General features: G+C 46.0%; 1 protein-coding gene across 6 annotated transcripts in view; it reads left to right on the forward strand.

Moving 5' to 3' along the window:
* The window catches only part of LOC123755727 (F-box/LRR-repeat protein 7), a 107,445-nt gene extending 87,964 nt beyond the window's left edge, over positions 1-19,481 (forward strand). For all 6 annotated transcript variants that reach the window (XR_011221968.1, XR_011221969.1, XM_045738469.2 and 3 more), the window contains one exon: positions 16,955-19,481. Coding sequence is in view for 4 of the 6 variants with exons in the window: in XM_045738469.2 (XP_045594425.1) it covers positions 16,955-17,029 (75 nt within the window). In the remaining 2 variants the exon portion in view is untranslated. The remainder of the gene's footprint in view (positions 1-16,954) is intronic.
* Positions 19,482-21,012: the final 1,531 nt, after the last annotated feature.

The following is a 21,012-nucleotide window of genomic DNA, read 5'->3' on the forward strand; positions in this document are numbered from 1 at the left end:
TAATACTCTGCCTATACTTATCTGTCCATAGTAGGAAAGCAACATTTAAAGCATCTGCGAATTATGTCTGACGACCTAACGTTTAGGGGACGTTACCAAGCAAATGAATAACCAAACTAATGAATAACATTCCTGAAGAACACAGGCTACAATTCACACAAAAATTACCAGAAATATATGCAGAGTATATAAAGACAGCAACGAACTCTGAACACAACCCAGGGACTGAGAATTTAGAGAGTCAAAGTAGCAATGTAGACGGGTATAGTGTCGAGGTACACAAAAATGAAGGCAATATTGTAGAGCACACTGGTGATATGAATAAGGAGAGAAAAAATGAGACGAATGAGAACACAAATGAGAAAGACGAAAGCAACAAGGAGAAAGATGAGGGCAATACCGAGAATGAATGCAGAAACGAGAAAGTTGGAACAAAAAACAGAGGTAGCCAAGTCGTGCACGGGTACAAACAAGAATAATACAATCACAAATGAAAATATTTGCTGGTATTATGCAAAAGGACAGTGTAGATATGGGCCCAGAGGCACGGAATGCTCATTCATGCACCCACGGAAATGCCGAAACTGGTTAGGGAAAGGCAGATGTCGTTTTGATACAGTGTAGATATTTTCACCCTAAGCTATGCACACACTCAGTCAATGAGAGGAAATGCTACGATCTTCATTGCCCCGATTTCCACGTCAGAGGTACACAGCGCCATATAAGAGAAGAAGTCCAACATAATAGCCCTGAAAATTTTTTAGAGGCAGGTACAAACAGAGGGAGAAACAGACAGGCAGAAACGTGGCAGGAGTACGGATGGAGAGGGGGAAATGCCCAAGACTGGACTACAGTTCGGCATAAAGCCCACACATACTACACCCCCCAACTACACAGAGACTACCACACTCCTCAGTATCACTTCCAAAACTGGACAAACCATTGCCACAACAACACACCCTGGGTCAGGGTAGAGAGGAGGGAGAACTACCAAAACCTCCCAGAAGTTACACACAACATGGACAATCATTCATATTTGCAAACAAGCAGATGTCAACAAAGTTTTTGATTGGGCAGCAGAAAATAACATGATGTTTAACAGTGATAAATTTCAGGTACTCAGGTACGGCAAAAATGAGGATCTGAAACATAATACAGGGTACAAAACACAATCGAATCTTCCCATAGTAGAAAAACAGCATGTCAAGGATTTGGGAATAATGATGTCCGACGATCTAACGTTTAGGGAGCATAACCAAGCAAATATCGCGTCAGCCAGAAAAATGATCGGATGGATTACGAGAACTTTCAAATCCAGGGATCCCATCACAATGGTTGTACTCTTTAAGTCACTTGTGCTGTCCCGTCTCGAGTACTGCTCAGTACTCACTTCCCCCTTCAGAGCAGGAGAGATTGCTGAAATAGAGGGAATACAGAGAACATATACGGCACGCATAGACGAGATAAAACACCTAAAGTATTGGGATCGTCTCAAAGCTCTCCAAATGTACTCTCTAGAAAGGAGACGAGAGAGATACCAAATAATATACACGTGGAAAATACTGGAGGGTCAGGTCCCAAATCTACACAGTAAAATAACAACGTACTGGAGTGAACGATATGGAAGAAAATGCAAGATTGAACCAGTGAAGAGCAGAGGTGCCATAGGCACAATCAGAGAGCACTGTATAAACATCAGGGGTCCGCGGTTGTTCAACGTCCTCCCAGCGAGCATAAGAAATATTGCCGGAACAACCGTGGACATCTTCAAGAGAAAACTGGACGGTTTTCTAAGAGAAGTTCCGGATCAGCCGGGCTGTGGTGGGTACGTGGCGCTGCGGGCCGCTCCAAGCAACAGCCTGGTGGACCAAACTCTCACAAGTCGAGCCTGGCCTCGGGCCGGGCTTGGGGAGTAGAAGAACTCCCAGAACCCCATCAACCAGGTATCAGGTATCAACCAGGTAAATGTAGGATCGGGCAGAAAAATTAGAGGGTGTATTACGAGACTTCAAATCCAGGGATCTCATCACAATGTTGTTGTTGTTGAAGATTCGCTACCTGGAACTAAAAGATCCAAGTAGCACGGGCTATGGCATCACAATGGTTGTACTATTCAACTCACTTGTGCTGTCCCCGTCTTGAGTACTGCTCAGTACTCTCTTCCCCCTCCAGAGCTGAAATGGAGGGAATACAAAGAATATATACAGCATACATAAACACGGTAAAGCAGTTAAACTATTAAAGCTGTCCAATTACATTCTTTAGAAAGGAGACGAGAGAGGTATGAAAGGGCAGAGGTTCCATAGGCACAATCAGAGAACACTGTATAAACATCAGAAATCCAAGGTTGTTCAACATCCTCCCAGCGAGCAAAACAAATATTGCCAGAACAAAAGTGAATGTTCTCAAGAGAACTAGATAGTTTTCTTAAAGTAGTTCCCCCCCTCCCCATTCAGCTCGTTGATGCCATGAGGGGGGCTTGTGGGCGGCTGCCAGTGTGTGATGCTCCTTGGGACAGTCCTCTGTCCTTTTGTAGCCTTGTGCTCCTGCTGCTGTCCTCTCAAATTGTGCTGAACAACTTTTCCTTTTCCTTCTGTTTAGTTTTCTCCCCACTCTTCTCCTATCTGCTTGTTGTTTCCTGCCGACCTTTTGCTTGTTTTGGTTATTCCTTTGGACTACTTCTATTTTGACGCCCGGGTGCTTGAGGAGGCATACTCTTGCACCTGTAGAACTGTAGTACCCAACGTCGAGAGCGAAGGGAATCTTTTTATTGTCAATCCCCCTTTCGTCACTGAACCCGATCTCAATGGACTGTCGGTTCTTAACACTTTCGCGTTCCACAGACTGACTATCTCGTCACTCATTTTTCTACTGAATGTGTTCCAACGACGCAGTACTGAGTCACTCATTAAAATATTTTTTAAAAATTTAAATTTTATCAGATCAATCTGGTAGTGGTTTTAAGGTGGCGTTTGTGGGGCGTATACTCACGACGCACCCCTAGGGGGCCCCGGCATGATCGGTAATAGCTTCCTGTTGGGTGTCCTGCCTCTAATTGTGGCTCCATGGTGGATGAAGGGGGCACATTTGTGAATGAATGTTTCTTTTTCGTACCTATGCTGTATTCTTTTCCTCCTTTACCTTCTCTGGCTCGTGGGGTGGGCGACCAAGCCCCCGAGTCGGTCCGTATTGGAAGAACAGGCTCTGTAGCCTTCGCTGCATTGGGCCCCGACCTTGCTTCTCATTTGGCCTCTCTGACTACTCCCCTCGGCTCCCCTCCCTCCTCTGTGGTTTTGTCGAGCCCCAAGCCCCCAGTGGTGACTACCTCGTCCCCTGGCACGACTCGATCTCTAGTTGTAACTACTGCGCCTTTTAACCCATCTCTCTGGGGGTTCTCAATGCCGTCCTCGACACGGCCGCACTCGCTCGATTCCTTCCCGTTCTGATGCCTATCAAGCCTTGTTTGGTCCCGCTTCGTGGGCCAAATTCTTTGATGTCCTCCTTGATTCTGCGCCTCCTGACTATTTCTTCCTCCATTGACGTCTTGTTGATTCCGTGGATGCCTGTTACCTTCAATCCCACTCATCTCGGTACACGTGTCGTTGCTGCTCCTTTTCAGGATGCAGCTTCCTGCTTGGCTGCCTTATCCTGCCTTGGCGAGACCCCCTGTTCGGGTCTCGAACGCTCAGTTGAACGCCAATGTTGGCACTAGTCTCCTCCCGCCTCATGTTGCGACCGGTGTTAGGAATCTGCAGAACTGCCACGATGATATTCGGCATATCTTTGATGCCCAGGGCCATTCTGTCCTCCAGGTGGACACGTTTACTCGTCCCCCTTCGGGTTGTGAAGATGGTGCCAGGTGCTCTGTCCAGGAGTACATTCCCTCTCCTAGGCTCTGTAACAAGTGCTGGAGGTTTGGGCATCGTGCCCTCCGCTGCTCTGGGACTGTCTGTCTTTTGTGTGGGGGCGAAGGTCACAATAAGTCGGAGTGCACTTCTCCCCAGCTTCGCTGCCTCAACTGCGGTGAGGCCCATCCTACCTTCTCCCGTGCGTGTATCCATTACAAGCTTGAGGCAGCAGTTCTCACCTTGAAGCACCAGGAGCGTTTATCTTTTCCTGAGGCGAGGCGCCAGGTTCACCGGCTCCCGCCTTATGCTAACGTCTCTTATGCTTGCGTGTTGCGCTCTTCCTCTCCTCATCCTTCCCACCTTCCTCAGACCCAGAACCGTATCTGGGCCTTGGACCCTGATACGCCCACTGCCCCCTCCTCTGTTCCTTTGAGTTCTGTCCCGAAGAGTTCCCCTCCTGGTCCTCTGTCTGGGGTTCCCCTTCTTTCTACCCGGTCTGTCTTGTCTCCTGTGTCTTCTTCATAGTCTCCTTCCGATCCTCCTTCCCATCCTTTTCCGTCTGTTGACTCTCCCCGCCGCCTGTCGGTGCGGGCTGATGTCTATCGCTCTCCTAACGGCCGTCGTGTGTGCTCTCATTCACCTTCTGTTGAGACGCTGGAATCCGTTGCCCGGTACATAGTTGCTGGGACACCGGTCTCTTTTTAGGCAGAAGCATAAGCCTGGCTCCTCTCCTTCCTCCTCCCCGGTGGGTAAGAAGGCTTCGCTTTCTTCCTCGGCCCCTACTACTGACTCTATCGCCCCCTTCCCCTCCCGCTTCGGTGGTTGCGCCCCGTGTTCCTGCTATGGAGGTTTCTTTGGCCCCCGCTTCCCTCTCGGTTGCTGTCCTTGCTGAGGTGCACTTCCCTCTTTCTCCTCCCCCTCTTCCTGCTGCTGTCCTTGACTGCTCCTCTCCGTTGTCTCCTCCTCCTCCTCCTCCTTCCTCTTCCTCTTCCTCCTCCTTCTTCCTCCTCCTTCCTCCTCCTTCCTCTTCCTCCCTCCTCCTTCCTCTTCCTCCTCCTTCCTCTTCCTCCTCCTACTCCGGACCCCGCCCGTCCGCCTCTGGTCTGTTCTCCCACTTCCTTCCCTCCGTCTTTGCTCAGTTTATCCATGCCCCCTAACCCTGACTTTGCTGACCCTGATCCCGACCCTGATATTCTTTAACGTGCTATGTTGCTCTTTCACCTTTGTTACTTTCTTGTTGTCTGTTGTCCTTTCTCTTCTCGTTGATGTCTATTCTTCGATGGAACGTTCGAGGTTATTACGCCAATTTCCTCGAACTCCAACTCCTGATTTCACGGTTTTTGCCCCTTTGTGTCTGTCTCCAGGAGCCGATGCTTGGTGCTTGTCCTGGTCGCTTTCGTGGCTATTCCTTTCTCCCCCCCCCCCCCCTCCAGCTGTTGCTGGGGCTCCTAACTCTTCTGCTCTATTGATTCGCTCTGATGTTCCCTTTGTCCCCTAACTTTTTCCTTTGCCTCTCCATTGTTCTGCTGCTCGTATCTTTGTGGGGAAATGGTACACAGTTTGTTCCATTTATCTCCCCCAGAGTGTCCCGCTTTCTCTTCCTGATCTGAAACGCCTACTGGACTCCTTGCCGGAGCCTGTGCTTCTGCTGGGTGATTCAATTGTCGTCATTCCCTTTGGGGTGATGTTCTGACGAACACCCGAGGTAGCCTTCTTGAGCCGTTTATCCTCTCTTCTTTCCTCTCTTCGGAATTCTGGTGAGCCCACGCATTTGGCCTCTCAGACTTGCACCCTTTCCTGTCTTGATCTTTCTCTTTGCTCATCTTCTCTTTACTTAGATTTCACGTAGCAGGTTCTTGATGACCTCCATGGCAGTGACCATTTCCCCATCCTTGTTACCTTTTTCTCATTTCGCCCTTTCCTCTCCTTTCCTAGGTGGCGGTTTGCTAAAGCAGACTGGAACCTATTTACCCTCAGTGCTGCTCTCTCCGACCTCTCCATTCTGCCTCTCCCTTCTGCCTCTTTCTCGCTCTCTCCTCCTTTTTCATGACACTGTCTTCGACGCTGCCCTTCGCTCTATTCCTCGCTCTTCCTCTTGAGGTCCATGGAAGTGCCTTCATGGCTCTCAGTTCCTTTAATCTGGTTCATCCAGTGGTTGGCGAGATCCAGCATTGGCTGTTTCTTGTTCACAGTAAATTTAAATTGGTTGTGTTTTGTTGGGTTCCCAGCCATATTGGTCTCTTTAAATGAGCGTGTGGATGCTGCCACCAGGGAAGCTGTTCGCTCTTGTCCCATCTCTCGTAAAGGCTTTCCTTATTCCTACTTTTACCTGGTTATCCATTCCTGCAGGCTTCTTGATTGTCTGTTACCAATAACAAATTACGTTCCCTTAAAGGTTGTGTCCTCTTGGCCGCCGTCCTGCCACCGTAACCGGCGATGGGAAACGGCTCTGGCGAGGTTGCGTATTGGCCATGCTCGCTTAACTCATGGTCATTTGATGGAGCGCCGCCCTGCTCCTTATTGTCCTAATTGCATTGTCCCTCTTACGGTCGTGCATATCCTTGTCGAGTGTCCTGACTTCCAGGACGAGCGTGTATCTTGTTTTGCGACCGTCCTCCACGGTCACTTGTCCCTCGATAGTATTCTCGGTGACTCGCACTTTTGATATCGTTCGCCTTATGCGTATCTGTTTTCGTATTGGCGTCCTTGGTGATATTTAGTGCCCTCTGATTATCCCACACATTTGATGGTGCTACATAGCCTTCCCGGTTTGGTGCCTTCTTTTTGATAATTACTTACTACTTAAAGTAGTTCTGGACCAACCAGGCTGTAGTGGGCCTGTGGGCCACTCCAATCAACAGCCTGTTGGACCAAGCTCTCAAATCAAATGGGCCGATCTTAGGAATATGAACTCCCAGAACCACATCAAGGTACTTTTCATTTACTTGGGCACTAGAAGACTCGAACTGCCGACCCCCATGAGTGTAATTACCTAAGTGTAGTTACAGGATGAGAGCTACGCTCGTGGTGTTGTGGTGTGAGGCAGAAGCTCTGCCACTGTACTTAATATAGACAGCCACAATAAGTGAGATTTCAAAGGCAACAATCCTCTGCCCAACTGAAATATTAAACTTTCCTCGGCTGCTGCCAAGTACCTAGGAATTAATGATCCATGCCCACGTCATATAAATTGTCAATCACACACTCTTGGGAATAAACATTTCATTCACTTGGGCACTAGGAGACTTAAACCACTGACCTCATGAGTGCGATGTAAAAGCTATATCCACTGTATTATAAACAACCACAATAGGAAATTTACTAATTTCTTAAAAATCTTAATTCACTAAATTCACAATAGAAAACTTCATTAATTCCTGTGTATTTACTAATACCTATAGGTACTTGTATAGGTATTAGGTATACCTATAGGTATACAGTACTTTGTTTAGGTATCACTAATTCCTGTAGGTACTTGCTGCACCTAAAATGGGAATATATGGCAAATACAGTTGTACCAGAGAGAGAGAATCCCAGGAAGCAGTTTTAAGTGAAGTCACACACAGATGACCCCTTTTGCAGATGTGTGACAGGTTTGCCTTAAACCAGCGAATAGTAGAACCAACTAGGAAAGAAAATGCCTTGGATCTTTTCACAAACCATGACAAACCGATTAGGGACATAATTGTGAGAGTTTGATGAAGTGGGAATAAATGAAATTGGTATAAGGAATTGAGCTTGGAAAATTTCTAAGAATTGTCTTTATTCTTTAACCTTTATTCCTGTCGTGATATTCAATTATGTCGCCTGAGGAAGGACTTGTTTAGCTAACACACCAGTGTAGTAAGCATCTCATTCCTCACTTTGGGACCATGTATGAACAATTGACTAGGCGTGAGCAAAGGCCGAGACCCCAAAGAAAATTGAAATCTAGGCCGTCGACCTTCGCTATTCGCCGGAGCAAATCTAACGAGTAGGTCCTGGGCTCTCACAACAATTTATTGTCGTGTGGTGCCGTATATTTGGTCCAAAACTCTGAATCGGTCTCAATTTGATTAGTCGAGTGTCAGTATTAGTAGGGAGCCGGTCGGCCGAGCGGACAGCACACTGGCCTTATTATCCTGTGGTCCTGAGTTCGATCCCAGGCGCAGTCGAGAAACAATGGGCAGAGTTTCTTTCACCCTATGCCCCTGTTACCTAGCAGTAAAATAGGTACCTTGGGTGTTAGTCAGCTGTCACGGGCTGCTTCCTGAGGGTGGAGGCCTGGTCGAGGACCGGGCCGCGGGGACACTAAAGCCCCGAAATCATCTAAAAAGAAAAAAAGAAAAAGAAAAAGTACACTTGCATAACAATTATAATGTGTGGGGTGTAACGAAAAGACAGTGTTAACCCTTAAACTGCGCAACGCGCCTGCAGGCTCACGTCTGGTTTGCGCAACGCGCCTCCGGGTATTTGTATTTTTCACGCTCCATTCAAAATTCCCGCGGCTACATGGGGTTCACATCAGCTTCCTCAGGGCTCTTGTAAACAGACGCCATCTTGAAAAAAAATTGTGGTCCACATTCCCGGGTGTGGGAGCCTCAGTAGTGTGTGAGCAACCAAGGCTGGCGCTCGCAGCATGAGCGCACAGCACTGCTGTTCAGCATGTGACCACAGCATCGCCTAATAATGTCAAAATATATATATAACTTGTATTATTTAGCTATGATAGTGTTATATTAGAGCCTGAGTGTGATAATGACTGGGTACAATGTTCAAATATCAGTGATTCAATGCTGTTCATGATGTTCACAGCGCTAGCCACAGCACCACAGCATTATTTCGTTCATCTAGGAATCTTCAAATGATTTCTTAGGTTCCTTTTCAAAATAAACGTGTGGTCAATTATTCATTTACAGGAATTAGTGACCAGGATTGTGATAATAGCAGGAATGTGGTTATAATTAGCGTTGTGCGTAGTATTGTGGAAGGAGGAATTTTGGTGAGGGAGGGAGGGCGAGAATTGAGGTAGCCTCATTGTGTGTGTGGCTGCCACTCTTGTTTTGCTCACCATACTAGCTTAGTGGTTCGCTATGGGCAACACATATGTACATGGGTATATATAGTGTGTGTATATAGTGTAAGAACAGCAACAGGAGAATGTTGAGAGGAGCTATTTTGGTGAGGGAGGTGACGTAATCGTAGCATCGTCTGCTGTGTGATTTTTCATGCAGTGTATGGTGGCCACTGTACTGTTTGGACATAATACTGGCTTACTTGCTTAGTTCTGGTAAATAAAACATGTAGATAGGTATATAGAACATGTGTAATAAGAACTATAACAATATGGTGGGAGGAGCAATGTTGGCGAGTAAGATGTTGGAGTGAGGGAGACTGGCTGGGTGTGGCTGCTGTCACTCGAGGTGTTCTGAATGTGTTCATGGCCAAATGCTCCTATTGGCTCATACGAGGCAGCTGCTATTGGCCCATACGGGGCAGCTGCTATTGGCCCATACTACGGGGCAGCTGCTATTGGCCCATACTACGGGGCAGCTGCTATTGGCCCATACTACGGGGCAGCTGCTATTGGCCCATACTACGGGGCAGCTGCTATTGGCCCATACTACGGGGCAGCTGCTATTGGCCCATACTACGGGGCAGCTGCTATTGGCCCATACTACGGGGCAGCTGCTATTGGCCCATACTACGGGGCAGCTGCTATTGGCCCATACTACGGGGCAGCTGCTATTGGCCCATACTACGGGGCAGCTGCTATTGGCCCATACTACGGGGCAGCTGCTATTGGCCCATACTACGGGGCAGCTGCTATTGGCCCATACTACGGGGCAGCTGCTATTGGCCCATACTACGGGGCAGCTGCTATTGGCCCATACTACGGGGCAGCTGCTATTGGCCCATACTACGGGGCAGCTGCTATTGGCCCATACTACGGGGCAGCTGCTATTGGCCCATACTACGGGGCAGCTGCTATTGGCCCATACTACGGGGCAGCTGCTATTGGCCCATACTACGGGGCAGCTGCTATTGGCCCATACTACGGGGCAGCTGCTATTGGCCCATACTACGGGGCAGCTGCTATTGGCCCATACTACGGGGCAGCTGCTATTGGCCCATACTACGGGGCAGCTGCTATTGGCCCATACTACGGGGCAGCTGCTATTGGCCCATACTACGGGGCAGCTGCTATTGGCCCATACTACGGGGCAGCTGCTATTGGCCCATACTACGGGGCAGCTGCTATTGGCCCATACTACGGGGCAGCTGCTATTGGCCCATACTACGGGGCAGCTGCTATTGGCCCATACTACGGGGCAGCTGCTATTGGCCCATACTACGGGGCAGCTGCTATTGGCCCATACTACGGGGCAGCTGCTATTGGCCCATACTACGGGGCAGCTGCTATTGGCCCATACTACGGGGCAGCTGCTATTGGCCCATACTACGGGGCAGCTGCTATTGGCCCATACTACGGGGCAGCTGCTATTGGCCCATACTACGGGGCAGCTGCTATTGGCCCATACTACGGGGCAGCTGCTATTGGCCCATACTACGGGGCAGCTGCTATTGGCCCATACTACGGGGCAGCTGCTATTGGCCCATACTACGGGGCAGCTGCTATTGGCCCATACTACGGGGCAGCTGCTATTGGCCCATACTACGGGGCAGCTGCTATTGGCCCATACTACGGGGCAGCTGCTATTGGCCCATACTACGGGGCAGCTGCTATTGGCCCATACTACGGGGCTGCTGCTATTGGCCCATACTACGGGGCTGCTGCTATTGGCCCATACTACGGGGCTGCTGCTATTGGCCCATACTACGGGGCTGCTGCTATTGGCCCATACTACGGGGCTGCTGCTATTGGCCCATACTACGGGGCTGCTGCTATTGGCCCATACTACGGGGCTGCTGCTATTGGCCCATACTACGGGGCTGCTGCTATTGGCCCATACTACGGGGCTGCTGCTATTGGCCCATACTACGGGGCTGCTGCTATTGGCCCATACTACGGGGCTGCTGCTATTGGCCCATACTACGGGGCTGCTGCTATTGGCCCATACTACGGGGCTGCTGCTACGCGATGTTCTGAATGTGTTGATGGTAAATGTATATAGTGTGTGACAGTGTATAGTGAGTACATATGTTGTAAATATACATAAATGAACATGAAACATTGGTGTGAATAACTGTATGATGGGAGGGGCAAAGTTGGCGAATACAATGTTGAAGTGAGGGAGGGCTGGCTGGGTGTGACAGCTCTCACTCGCGGTGTTCTGAACGTGTTGATGGTGAATGTATATAGTGTGTGACAGGGTATAGTATGTAAATAGATTGTATATATACACAAATTAGCATGATACATAGTAAATATGTGCTGCATGTGTGTACACAAGTTTCATGCACGTAACAGTGTCTACGGACAGTACGGATGTTGTACTGCGATATTATAGTGTACGTTGTGACGGTGTTCCCCCCCCCCTTATATTTCTCCCACGCCTGCAGTAAGAGTCATGTCCACTTTACCCGAGCGTTCTCTACGTCGCAGGCATCAGTTTGATGTATGTGGGAGGATGTAGTGTTCTCGGAGTGCCGAGAAATTTATCAAAGAAGAGTATTTTGGGCTGTGGTTTAGGCCCTTTAGGAAGCCAATATGGCGCTGGCTCTTCTGTTTTGCCGCCAAAACTGTGTGACGTCAGTGACACCAGATTGGTCACAGACAGCGAGGTGGCACAGGGAGCCAATGAAAACCTCCCATGGCGAATGTGACGTCACGAAGGAAGGGGAGTCCGGTCATCGCCGCGCCATCAGTCTAAGACAGCACATCAAGGAGGTCGGACGTGCGCTGGGGGGTCCTGTCAGTTGGACAGTTTACCCCGTCTCCGGAGGACTTACGCATCACCCGTGGTCTGCCAACACCTGTGGGGTCTTCCTTCGTTCATGTGTTGAACCGAAGAAGGAATTGACGGGGTATTGAGCAAAAAGTGCTCCAGGAACAGGTGTTGTGCAAGAGTGGAGTCTAGGCAGCGACGTATGCGACGGCTGATAGCTCCACAGTGATGATGTAGTGGATGAGCCAATCCTCCGTGAGGGAATCAGTCTGACACGACACGTCAAGGTGGTTGGACGTGCGAAGATTGGTCCTGTCAGTTTGACAGTTGTTTCCCGCTCCCGTGGATTTTACGCGTCACCCGAAGTCTGCCAGTACTCTGTGAGGTCTTCCTTCGTTCATGTGTTGGACCAGAGAGGGAATCGACGGGATATTGAGCAACAAGTGCTCCACTTCTTCTTGCACAGTACCTGTCCTGAAGTCTGTGCAGTGACGTATGCGACGTCTGAGGCAGTTCACCCGTTTGTGACGGCGTAGTGGCTGAACCGAGCCACCGGGAAGCAGTGGAAGAAGAAAACTATTCGGGAATCCGAACGACTGCAGCCGAGACGTAGGCAGGCAGCCGTAGCTGGGAGGAGAAGTCGACGGCCGGGAGACCAACTCCAACCCTACAAGAAGTCGAGGAGGAGCACGGACCTGCAGTGAAAAGGCACGGAGACGACGCGCTTACGGTGGGACGTTGATTGAGTTCCTGGAGGACACGACAGTGTGTGTGTGGGGGCGTTCCCTACACGAGGCAGGAGCCAGGACCAGGAGCTACAATTCAACTCTCATCGGAGGATAGGTGGAAGTAGGTGATTCTAGTTTCCCTCCCAATTCCCCTTTAGTCAGCTATGTTATTTAGCCTGAGTATTTTGTATGTCGTGAGCAAGGCTCACCTATGTCACAGTAAGGCACCAGTGTGCAGAGTGGTACTATAAAGAGTACTCACGATATTTATGATTATTATTGGTGTATGCAGGCACCCGGAGTAATTGATGAATTTACTGTGTGGATAATGTCTTTAATGAGACTTTAATATCATCATATAGTGAGAGAATATATATATAATTATGTCAGTGTTTGGAGTTAGGCTATGTGCCCAATAACTATGTCATTACCATTATTGATGTCTGACTCATCTATCTATATATATATATATATAACTGAAAACTCACACCCCAGAAGTGACTCGAACCCATACTCCCACAACTGGTATGTACAGGGACGCCTTAATCCGCTTGACCATCACGACCGGACATAAGGAAGTGATAGCCGAGGCTATTTGAACCACTTCCCCGCCGGCACTCGGATGGTAATCTTGGGCATAGCATTTTATCAAAGAATGAGGTGATTTGATAAAATGCTATGCCCAAGATTACCATCCGAGTGCCGGCGGGGAAGTGGTTCAAATAGCCTCGGCTATCACTTCCTTATGTCCGGTCGTGATGGTCAAGCGGATTAAGGCGTCCCTGTACATACCAGTTGTGGGAGTATGGGTTCGAGTCACTTCTGGGGTGTGAGTTTTCAGTTGTATATAGTCCTGGGGACCATTCAGGCTTGTTTGCATTTGTGTTCCTCACGTGTGCCCCAAAGAATGAGGTGATTTGATAAAATGCTATGCCCAAGATTACCATCCGAGTGCCGGCGGGGAAGTGGTTCAAATAGCCTCGGCTATCACTTCCTTATGTCCGGTCGTGATGGTCAAGCGGATTAAGGCGTCCCTGTACATACCAGTTGTGGGAGTATGGGTTCGAGTCACTTCTGGGGTGTGAGTTTTCAGTTGTATATAGTCCTGGGGACCATTCAGGCTTGTTTGCATTTGTGTTCCTCACGTGTGCCCCAAAGAATGAGGTGATTTGATAAAATGCTATGCCCAAGATTACCATCCGAGTGCCGGCGGGGAAGTGGTTCAAATAGCCTCGGCTATCACTTCCTTATGTCCGGTCGTGATGGTCAAGCGGATTAAGGCGTCCCTGTACATACCAGTTGTGGGAGTATGGGTTCGAGTCACTTCTGGGGTGTGAGTTTTCAGTTGTATATAGTCCTGGGGACCATTCAGGCTTGTTTGCATTTGTGTTCCTCACGTGTGCCCCAAAGAATGAGGTGATTTGATAAAATGCTATGCCCAAGATTACCATCCGAGTGCCGGCGGGGAAGTGGTTCAAATAGCCTCGGCTATCACTTCCTTATGTCCGGTCGTGATGGTCAAGCGGATTAAGGCGTCCCTGTACATACCAGTTGTGGGAGTATGGGTTCGAGTCACTTCTGGGGTGTGAGTTTTCAGTTGTATATAGTCCTGGGGACCATTCAGGCTTGTTTGCATTTGTGTTCCTCACGTGTGCCCCAAAGAATGAGGTGATTTGATAAAATGCTATGCCCAAGATTACCATCCGAGTGCCGGCGGGGAAGTGGTTCAAATAGCCTCGGCTATCACTTCCTTATGTCCGGTCGTGATGGTCAAGCGGATTAAGGCGTCCCTGTACATACCAGTTGTGGGAGTATGGGTTCGAGTCACTTCTGGGGTGTGAGTTTTCAGTTGTATATAGTCCTGGGGACCATTCAGGCTTGTTTGCATTTGTGTTCCTCACGTGTGCCCCAAAGAATGAGGTGATTTGATAAAATGCTATGCCCAAGATTACCATCCGAGTGCCGGCGGGGAAGTGGTTCAAATAGCCTCGGCTATCACTTCCTTATGTCCGGTCGTGATGGTCAAGCGGATTAAGGCGTCCCTGTACATACCAGTTGTGGGAGTATGGGTTCGAGTCACTTCTGGGGTGTGAGTTTTCAGTTGTATATAGTCCTGGGGACCATTCAGGCTTGTTTGCATATATATATATATATATATATATATATATATATATATATATATATATATATATGCTCGTGTATTGAATAATCATTCATGTGTGCAGTGATTAATTGTGTTATCGCCCACGAAAGGAATTACTGAGAACTCCAGTAATATATACTTGCATACGTTATTATTAAATGAAGGGCAGTGTGTAATACCATGACAGTGAACTATTGTCACCTTTAATATAGAAATGTTTGATTGAGCACAAGATCAGTGTAGCTAAGTGTTTACGTGCTGTTGTCGCAAATATTGTGTGTTCGATCTTCTAGTGATCTTTGAGAACTTAAAGAAACTGGCGTGTCACGCCAAGCAAACAGATAAAGTGACATTCGCGCGGGGGTAGCCGCCCAGCTGATTTTGACATTGACGTGAGGGGGAGCGTTGCCGGCTTGGTGAGTTTATTATGTGTGTGGGAACCAGCGACTTCTGCCTGAGACAGCCGTTTGCTTATTGATATAATCTTGTGATGTCTTTGAATGAGTTTTAAGTAAAATACAAAGTACATTGGTGTTTATATCATCCCCTCCATATTTCTTGTGGCTATGTAATACCTGAAAGCAGAGAACGATAGAAGTAAATACCTGCCTGATATCAGACATATTGAGTGTGTTCTCGCCACTGTTACCACAATTCAACAAAACCACTGACGTGTTACTGGACACCGAAAACACCAGTTGGCGACCTTGTGGTTAGTAGTAGAGCCCTATGACGGGGCGGGCATACAACAGTTAAGTGAACAAGTTGTGTTCCCACTCCTTCTCGATCAGAGGCCGGTTGGGATTGACTGGGATACTCTCCTGGCGTACAGTGGCGCCGCGAGGATAGAGTGAAGACCCGCAGGGCTACGGTGAGTGACCTTGAGTGTACTGTTGCTCACCCGAGTGAACTCCGACAACGTGTTCATTATACATTGGATTGGCACATAAAAACAATGAAAATGTATTTGGAAAGGTGCGCAAAAAATGAACGAAAATATATTCGCGGCAACTCGCGCGCCCCGCCCCGAGCGCCCCACCACCCCCGAGAGCTTACGACACGGGCGCACGGGGAATGATGACGTCACGCCCCAACTTCCGGACCCCATAGCAGCCAAAGTAAGTACAATTTCGACTTTTTTTTTACATACCCATACTGAGGGAAGGGTTTTTGACACTTTGGAAAAAATTCTTTTTTCTTTTTAGAGAATTTATTTCCTGCGCACTGCGGGGGTGTCGCATTTGGAGGCAACACAGTTAAGGGGTTAAACATAACTTAGTTTATTCACTCCCCTTCCAAACACTAACATCTCTCCTTCTTTCTCTCCCCCCCCCCCCCCCTCACTGTCATACGCAATACCGTCTGTCATGCGCCAACAAGTCATCAATAAAGATTAGTATGTAAAAGTTACAGCTTTTGTATTAAATATATTTTGAAGTTAATATTTTTGGAAGTATGGAACAGACTAATTCAATTTATATAATTTCTTATGGGAAATTTGTTTCGGGTTACGAATTTTCGGGCCGAGTCGTTTCTGGGAATGGATTAAATTTGTAAAACTTGCCACTGTATTTTTATTGTGATCTCCAAGTACTTACCAAGTTGAAATAAGCTTCATTAATTTTCCACTCTTATTCAGAGTGGAAGAACTAAATCCACTAAAGAAGTGTTAGTGGAGTAACCCAAAGATTTGAGTTTAAAGTGTTAAGGCAGGCTAGCGATTCACTTGGCTGGACATTTAAATTTACATTTATGCAGGGGCTGCTAACATTTATGATTGTATTGCTTCGCTTTTTAATTGAATTAAATTTCATGGATGCTGCATTTTTTCTTCCTTATTTATTGACCATGCAGAAACAGTTTGGTTTATTTACTGTACGCTTTGCGACACTTGAGAACCTAGGCTAGAAGACAGTTCCGCTGGTGCTGTGAGGCAGTGCACCAGTTCTGGAGTTGGTGTGTCACACACTGGTCAATTGACCATTTGACAATGCCACTGTCAGCATAGTGCCTTGGCTGAGGTGCCCGAGTAAGCTTTTGAGAATTTAAGGGGTATGCTAACTCCCATTTATGTTTGGTAGTTTAATGAAGTTTGACTAAGTGAGCCTATTGAAGTATATGACCAGTGTGCACTGGGTGTGGGAGCCCAGTTATTTTAAAAGTTGTTGGGGACCTAATGTTGATGTCCTGCAAGGATGTGATGTCAGCCGTTTGTGGACCAGCTGGCTGCCAGAAGTTCATCATTGGGCTCCCCAATGATGAACCCATTGGCACTCTTTGGGCACATTGTGTTGATTAGGTCCTCCGAGAAGCTGCTGGAGTCCCATGTTAAGTAGTTCATAGTTCAATATAGAATTTTTATTTATCCTATTATCACATTTTGAGCTAAAATAATTTTCTTTTCAGGATTTCCTCCATAATCCATTTGATTTGTATGGTTTTGGGGATGACTATGAAGGAGACTCGGACTTCAGCAACTGAAGATGTTAGATATGTTAACATTACTCTAATCCTTAAACATTCATTTTAGTGTTTATTGTGCTCAATAACACTAATAATTTACACTGTGATGTTCTTATTTTACAATGTTGTTGGAACCAGTTTTCCATAAACCATGTCTTATATTGAAAACATAATTTAGAATTATCACTGATAAAACTTTTCCCTGCATTAATGTTGACCTATCTGGTGTAATTGTTATAAGCGATCATACAAAGTACTTGTGGCTTAGTCCTCAATAGTAATTACAAGTATTTGTTGTGAAGGAGGCAAGGATTACATTGACAGTGCTTATGCAAGTTAAAGAAAATTTGAATGTAATATACTAAGTATTAAGCTTTTTACTCAGTGTTTAATTTTTTATCCCTTAATTACTTGTATTGTGTAGTTAAGAGTATTCACATGCAGTACCTCCTATTGTATGAAGGGGTTGCACTTGTTATGCTGCTATCTTCACACGTATTAAATATGTACACATCCTTTCGTTGTGAGGCACCTCTCTGTAATATGAGCCATGTAGGAGCTCTTTAATTTGAAGTTGGAATTTAAAATGGTGAAATAGGTTTCCAAGGAAAAGTTTATTGTAAAATATGCTACCAATTGAAACTGGTGATTATTTTTCATATGAATACTACATTTAAGTTCTAAATTAGACTTTGATTTGCTAAGTTTTGTCAGATATAACGATTGTCTTTTGAGATGTACAGAACCACAAATGTAAAGATGTAGATTTTTTAATAAAAGTTTTTAATTTGAGTAAAAGTACTGTAGTTGTTAGTGAGAGAATGAAGTATAGTTGTAACTAGGTCTGTACTGTTCTCATATGTTGAAGCCAAATACATTTACTGCTGAGATTGATGTTACTGAATCACTACAGAGTGAGGAGTGTTTTAATTTTTTTATACTTACAACTTTTAGACCAAAAATGTCAGGAATAGAAATAAAATATCTTCAGGAAAAATATGGATAACCTTACAAACTTAATGGTCAGAAATGTTCTGATATTAAAGCCTGAAATGATGTATTGATAGTGGAGTAACAGGTACAGTAATCAGCATTTTTCCATAGCATGAAATAATAGGAATCTGGTTATGGTTTTGGCAGTTAAAAGATGCACAAACATTAACCATGTACTATAAGACATTTACATTCACAGTTGCTCTGTGTGTGCGTGTGAAATACATTGTAATGACTCTGACAGCAAGAAGTTTGGAGAGCAATTCCAGGCATTATGTAGCATTACCAGTAGTGTGCGGGTGTGTACTACCGTGTTGACACATTACCAGTAGTGTGCGGGCGTGCACTACTGTGTTGACACATTACCAGTAGTGTGCGGGCGTGCACTACAGTGTTGACACATTACCAGTAGTGTGCGGGCGTGCACTACAGTGTTGACACATTACCAGTAGTGTGCGGGCGTGCACTACAGTGTTGACACATTACCAGTAGTGTGCGGGCGTGCACTACAGTGTTGACACATTACCAGTAGTGTGCGGGCGTGCACTACAGTGTTGACACATTACCAGTAGTGTGCGGGCGTGCACTACAGTGTTGACACATTACCAGTAGTGTGCGGGCGTGCACTACTGTGTTGACACATTACCAGTAGTGTGCGGGCATGCACTACAGTGTTGACACATTACCAGTAGTGTGCGGGCGTGCACTACTGTGTTGACACATTAGCAGTTAATGTTAATTTTTGGATATCTTGACCTATTAGTCTTTCTTGAGCTTTGGAAATGTTTTTTTTTACATTTGTATTAAATATCATCCAACAAAAGGGAAAAGTTGGAAGAACAAGTTTTCGGTTTGATGAAATTAGTTTTTATTAAATTTCAGGAATATTAGACGTTATAAAAATGTAAAGAACGAGTCAAGATTCATATACTGTATTGGTAATGTGCTAAAGTGCCTTTTTATAAACAGGTTATAGTAAATTAGAATTATACAAGATGAAAAGAAATGTTGGATATTAGCATTTGAATTGAAATTCAACACATGAACATTTTAAAGCAATGTATGAATGACCATGCCACATCAGATTGAATAAGGATTGGAGGGCAAGTGTGGTTATTACTGGTAACAGTTTTGGATTCTGAGGCTTCATTTGGGTTCCAGGTTGAATTGTGCCATATAAAGATCTGAATAAATCTGGTCATTTTGCAGTTTAGCCCAAGCAAAGGTCACTCATAACTTGGGGGTCTTCATATCCCATTTATTTGGTATTAAGAGGTGAAGTCTGTTGTTTACTTGACATTACTACAGTGCTGGTACCTGAATATGAAACCATGAAATCCACTGGTACCTCTTTATTTTTGATAATTCTCATTTTTTTTTCATAATGCATAGTTCCAAAGATTTATTAATGTATACAATTTTATACACAACTGTAACTCTACCAAAACAACAACAAAAATTAAAATTGTTACTCAAATTCTTGTTCTTTACAAATATTTAAACCTTGCCTGATAGTTCTATTTTTAGGAAGACATCTGCTAGTGCAGGCGCACAACTGAAGTAAAGGTAATAAAACACCAAGCCTGCAGTGGCTCCCTGAAGCTATCGTGAGCTTGCCCCATGCAAAAGGGTTACATCAGATGCAGGAGTTGTTTGGCCTATCAGGGACTAAAGCCTGGCCCCATCAGAGGCAGAGCGTGAATGACAGTTCACCACCACTGTGAAAGCATTCACAGTCAAAGACCAAAACCTCAAACACCAAACAACTCTGCAAACAACACAAATTTAAAAAAAATTGTGCCAAATGTATAGTACTGGATATTATCACCAGGCAGCCCAACTTCTGAATGCAGCCATATTGTTAGTTGGATATGAAGGTGATTAACAGCACGCTGATTAACCTGGGAAGGAGGTTGGGATGCCACTGGGGCTCTTCCAGAAAGAGGCATTTTATACTGGGATTCTAGGGGACCTTGGAGTTAACTACAGAGAACAAAAATGGGACTTATTAGGGAGGAGGATAGGTAGCATGCACTAGGTTCAAGAAGAGATATCGGGCTAGGATAGATAACACAAGGCAAAACTATGACAAACTGGAATTTGTGATATTTGGGTTTTGGCAGCCCAGCATTTAATATCAGCCCAAGACATGTTGAAGACTTTGGTCAATGCAGCATACTATACTTGTGTTCATCATGGAGCCCAAGGTTAGAATGCAGGCTAGCTAGATTTGATGACACGGAAGATGACCTGGGAAGTATGAATCTTGGAACGGGGCACAAAGGTAATAAGGTCAACCAACATGGTGTCCACCAAAGCGGAACCGGTGATGGCAGGTGGTGGCAAAGGGCTGCTGTTGAATACAAGCAACAACAGACAAACACAGCTTGAAGATATAAACCGAAGGGGAAGGTGTTAAAAGTGGTGATGGCAGGAAAACCAACACAAAGTCAAGAGACCATTAAAGCTCGGGAGCATGAGCTGGTACGAGGTTAAAAAAAAAAAAAGTGACAGCCCATCCTCCAAAGACCCAGAAGTGATTACATGCATCCCCCAAACCCCCAGTTTATGAATGAAAAACGGGTTACACACGACTCTCGGCTGATTTTGTCCGAACATTTCCGGAACAGTGCTTCACTAACCAATTTTGTTCGAACCACCAGCCCGTCCTCTAAACAAAGATCTAAGAGTGATTCCATGCACCCGTTAAACCCTCTGTTTATGAATGAAAAACGATTTACACACGACTCGCAACCAATTTTGTTTGAACACTTCCGGAACAAGTGCTTCACTGACGACGTGTTCGAACCACAATGCTATAAATGCTTCACCCATGTACTACAAATGCAAATAATTGCCAACAGAACCTAATCACCTAACCTATGCCTAAATATGCACAATATGCTATTATATTAATTTATATTTAAGAAAATTGCTGTTTTGAATGAACAGCATGTAAAAATTTATGAATGCGTCTGTGGGGTCGACTGCTGGATGTAATAGACTTC

The sequence above is a fragment of the Procambarus clarkii genome, chromosome 43 (genome assembly GCF_040958095.1).
Source record: "Procambarus clarkii isolate CNS0578487 chromosome 43, FALCON_Pclarkii_2.0, whole genome shotgun sequence".
Lineage (NCBI taxonomy): Eukaryota > Metazoa > Arthropoda > Malacostraca > Decapoda > Cambaridae > Procambarus > Procambarus clarkii.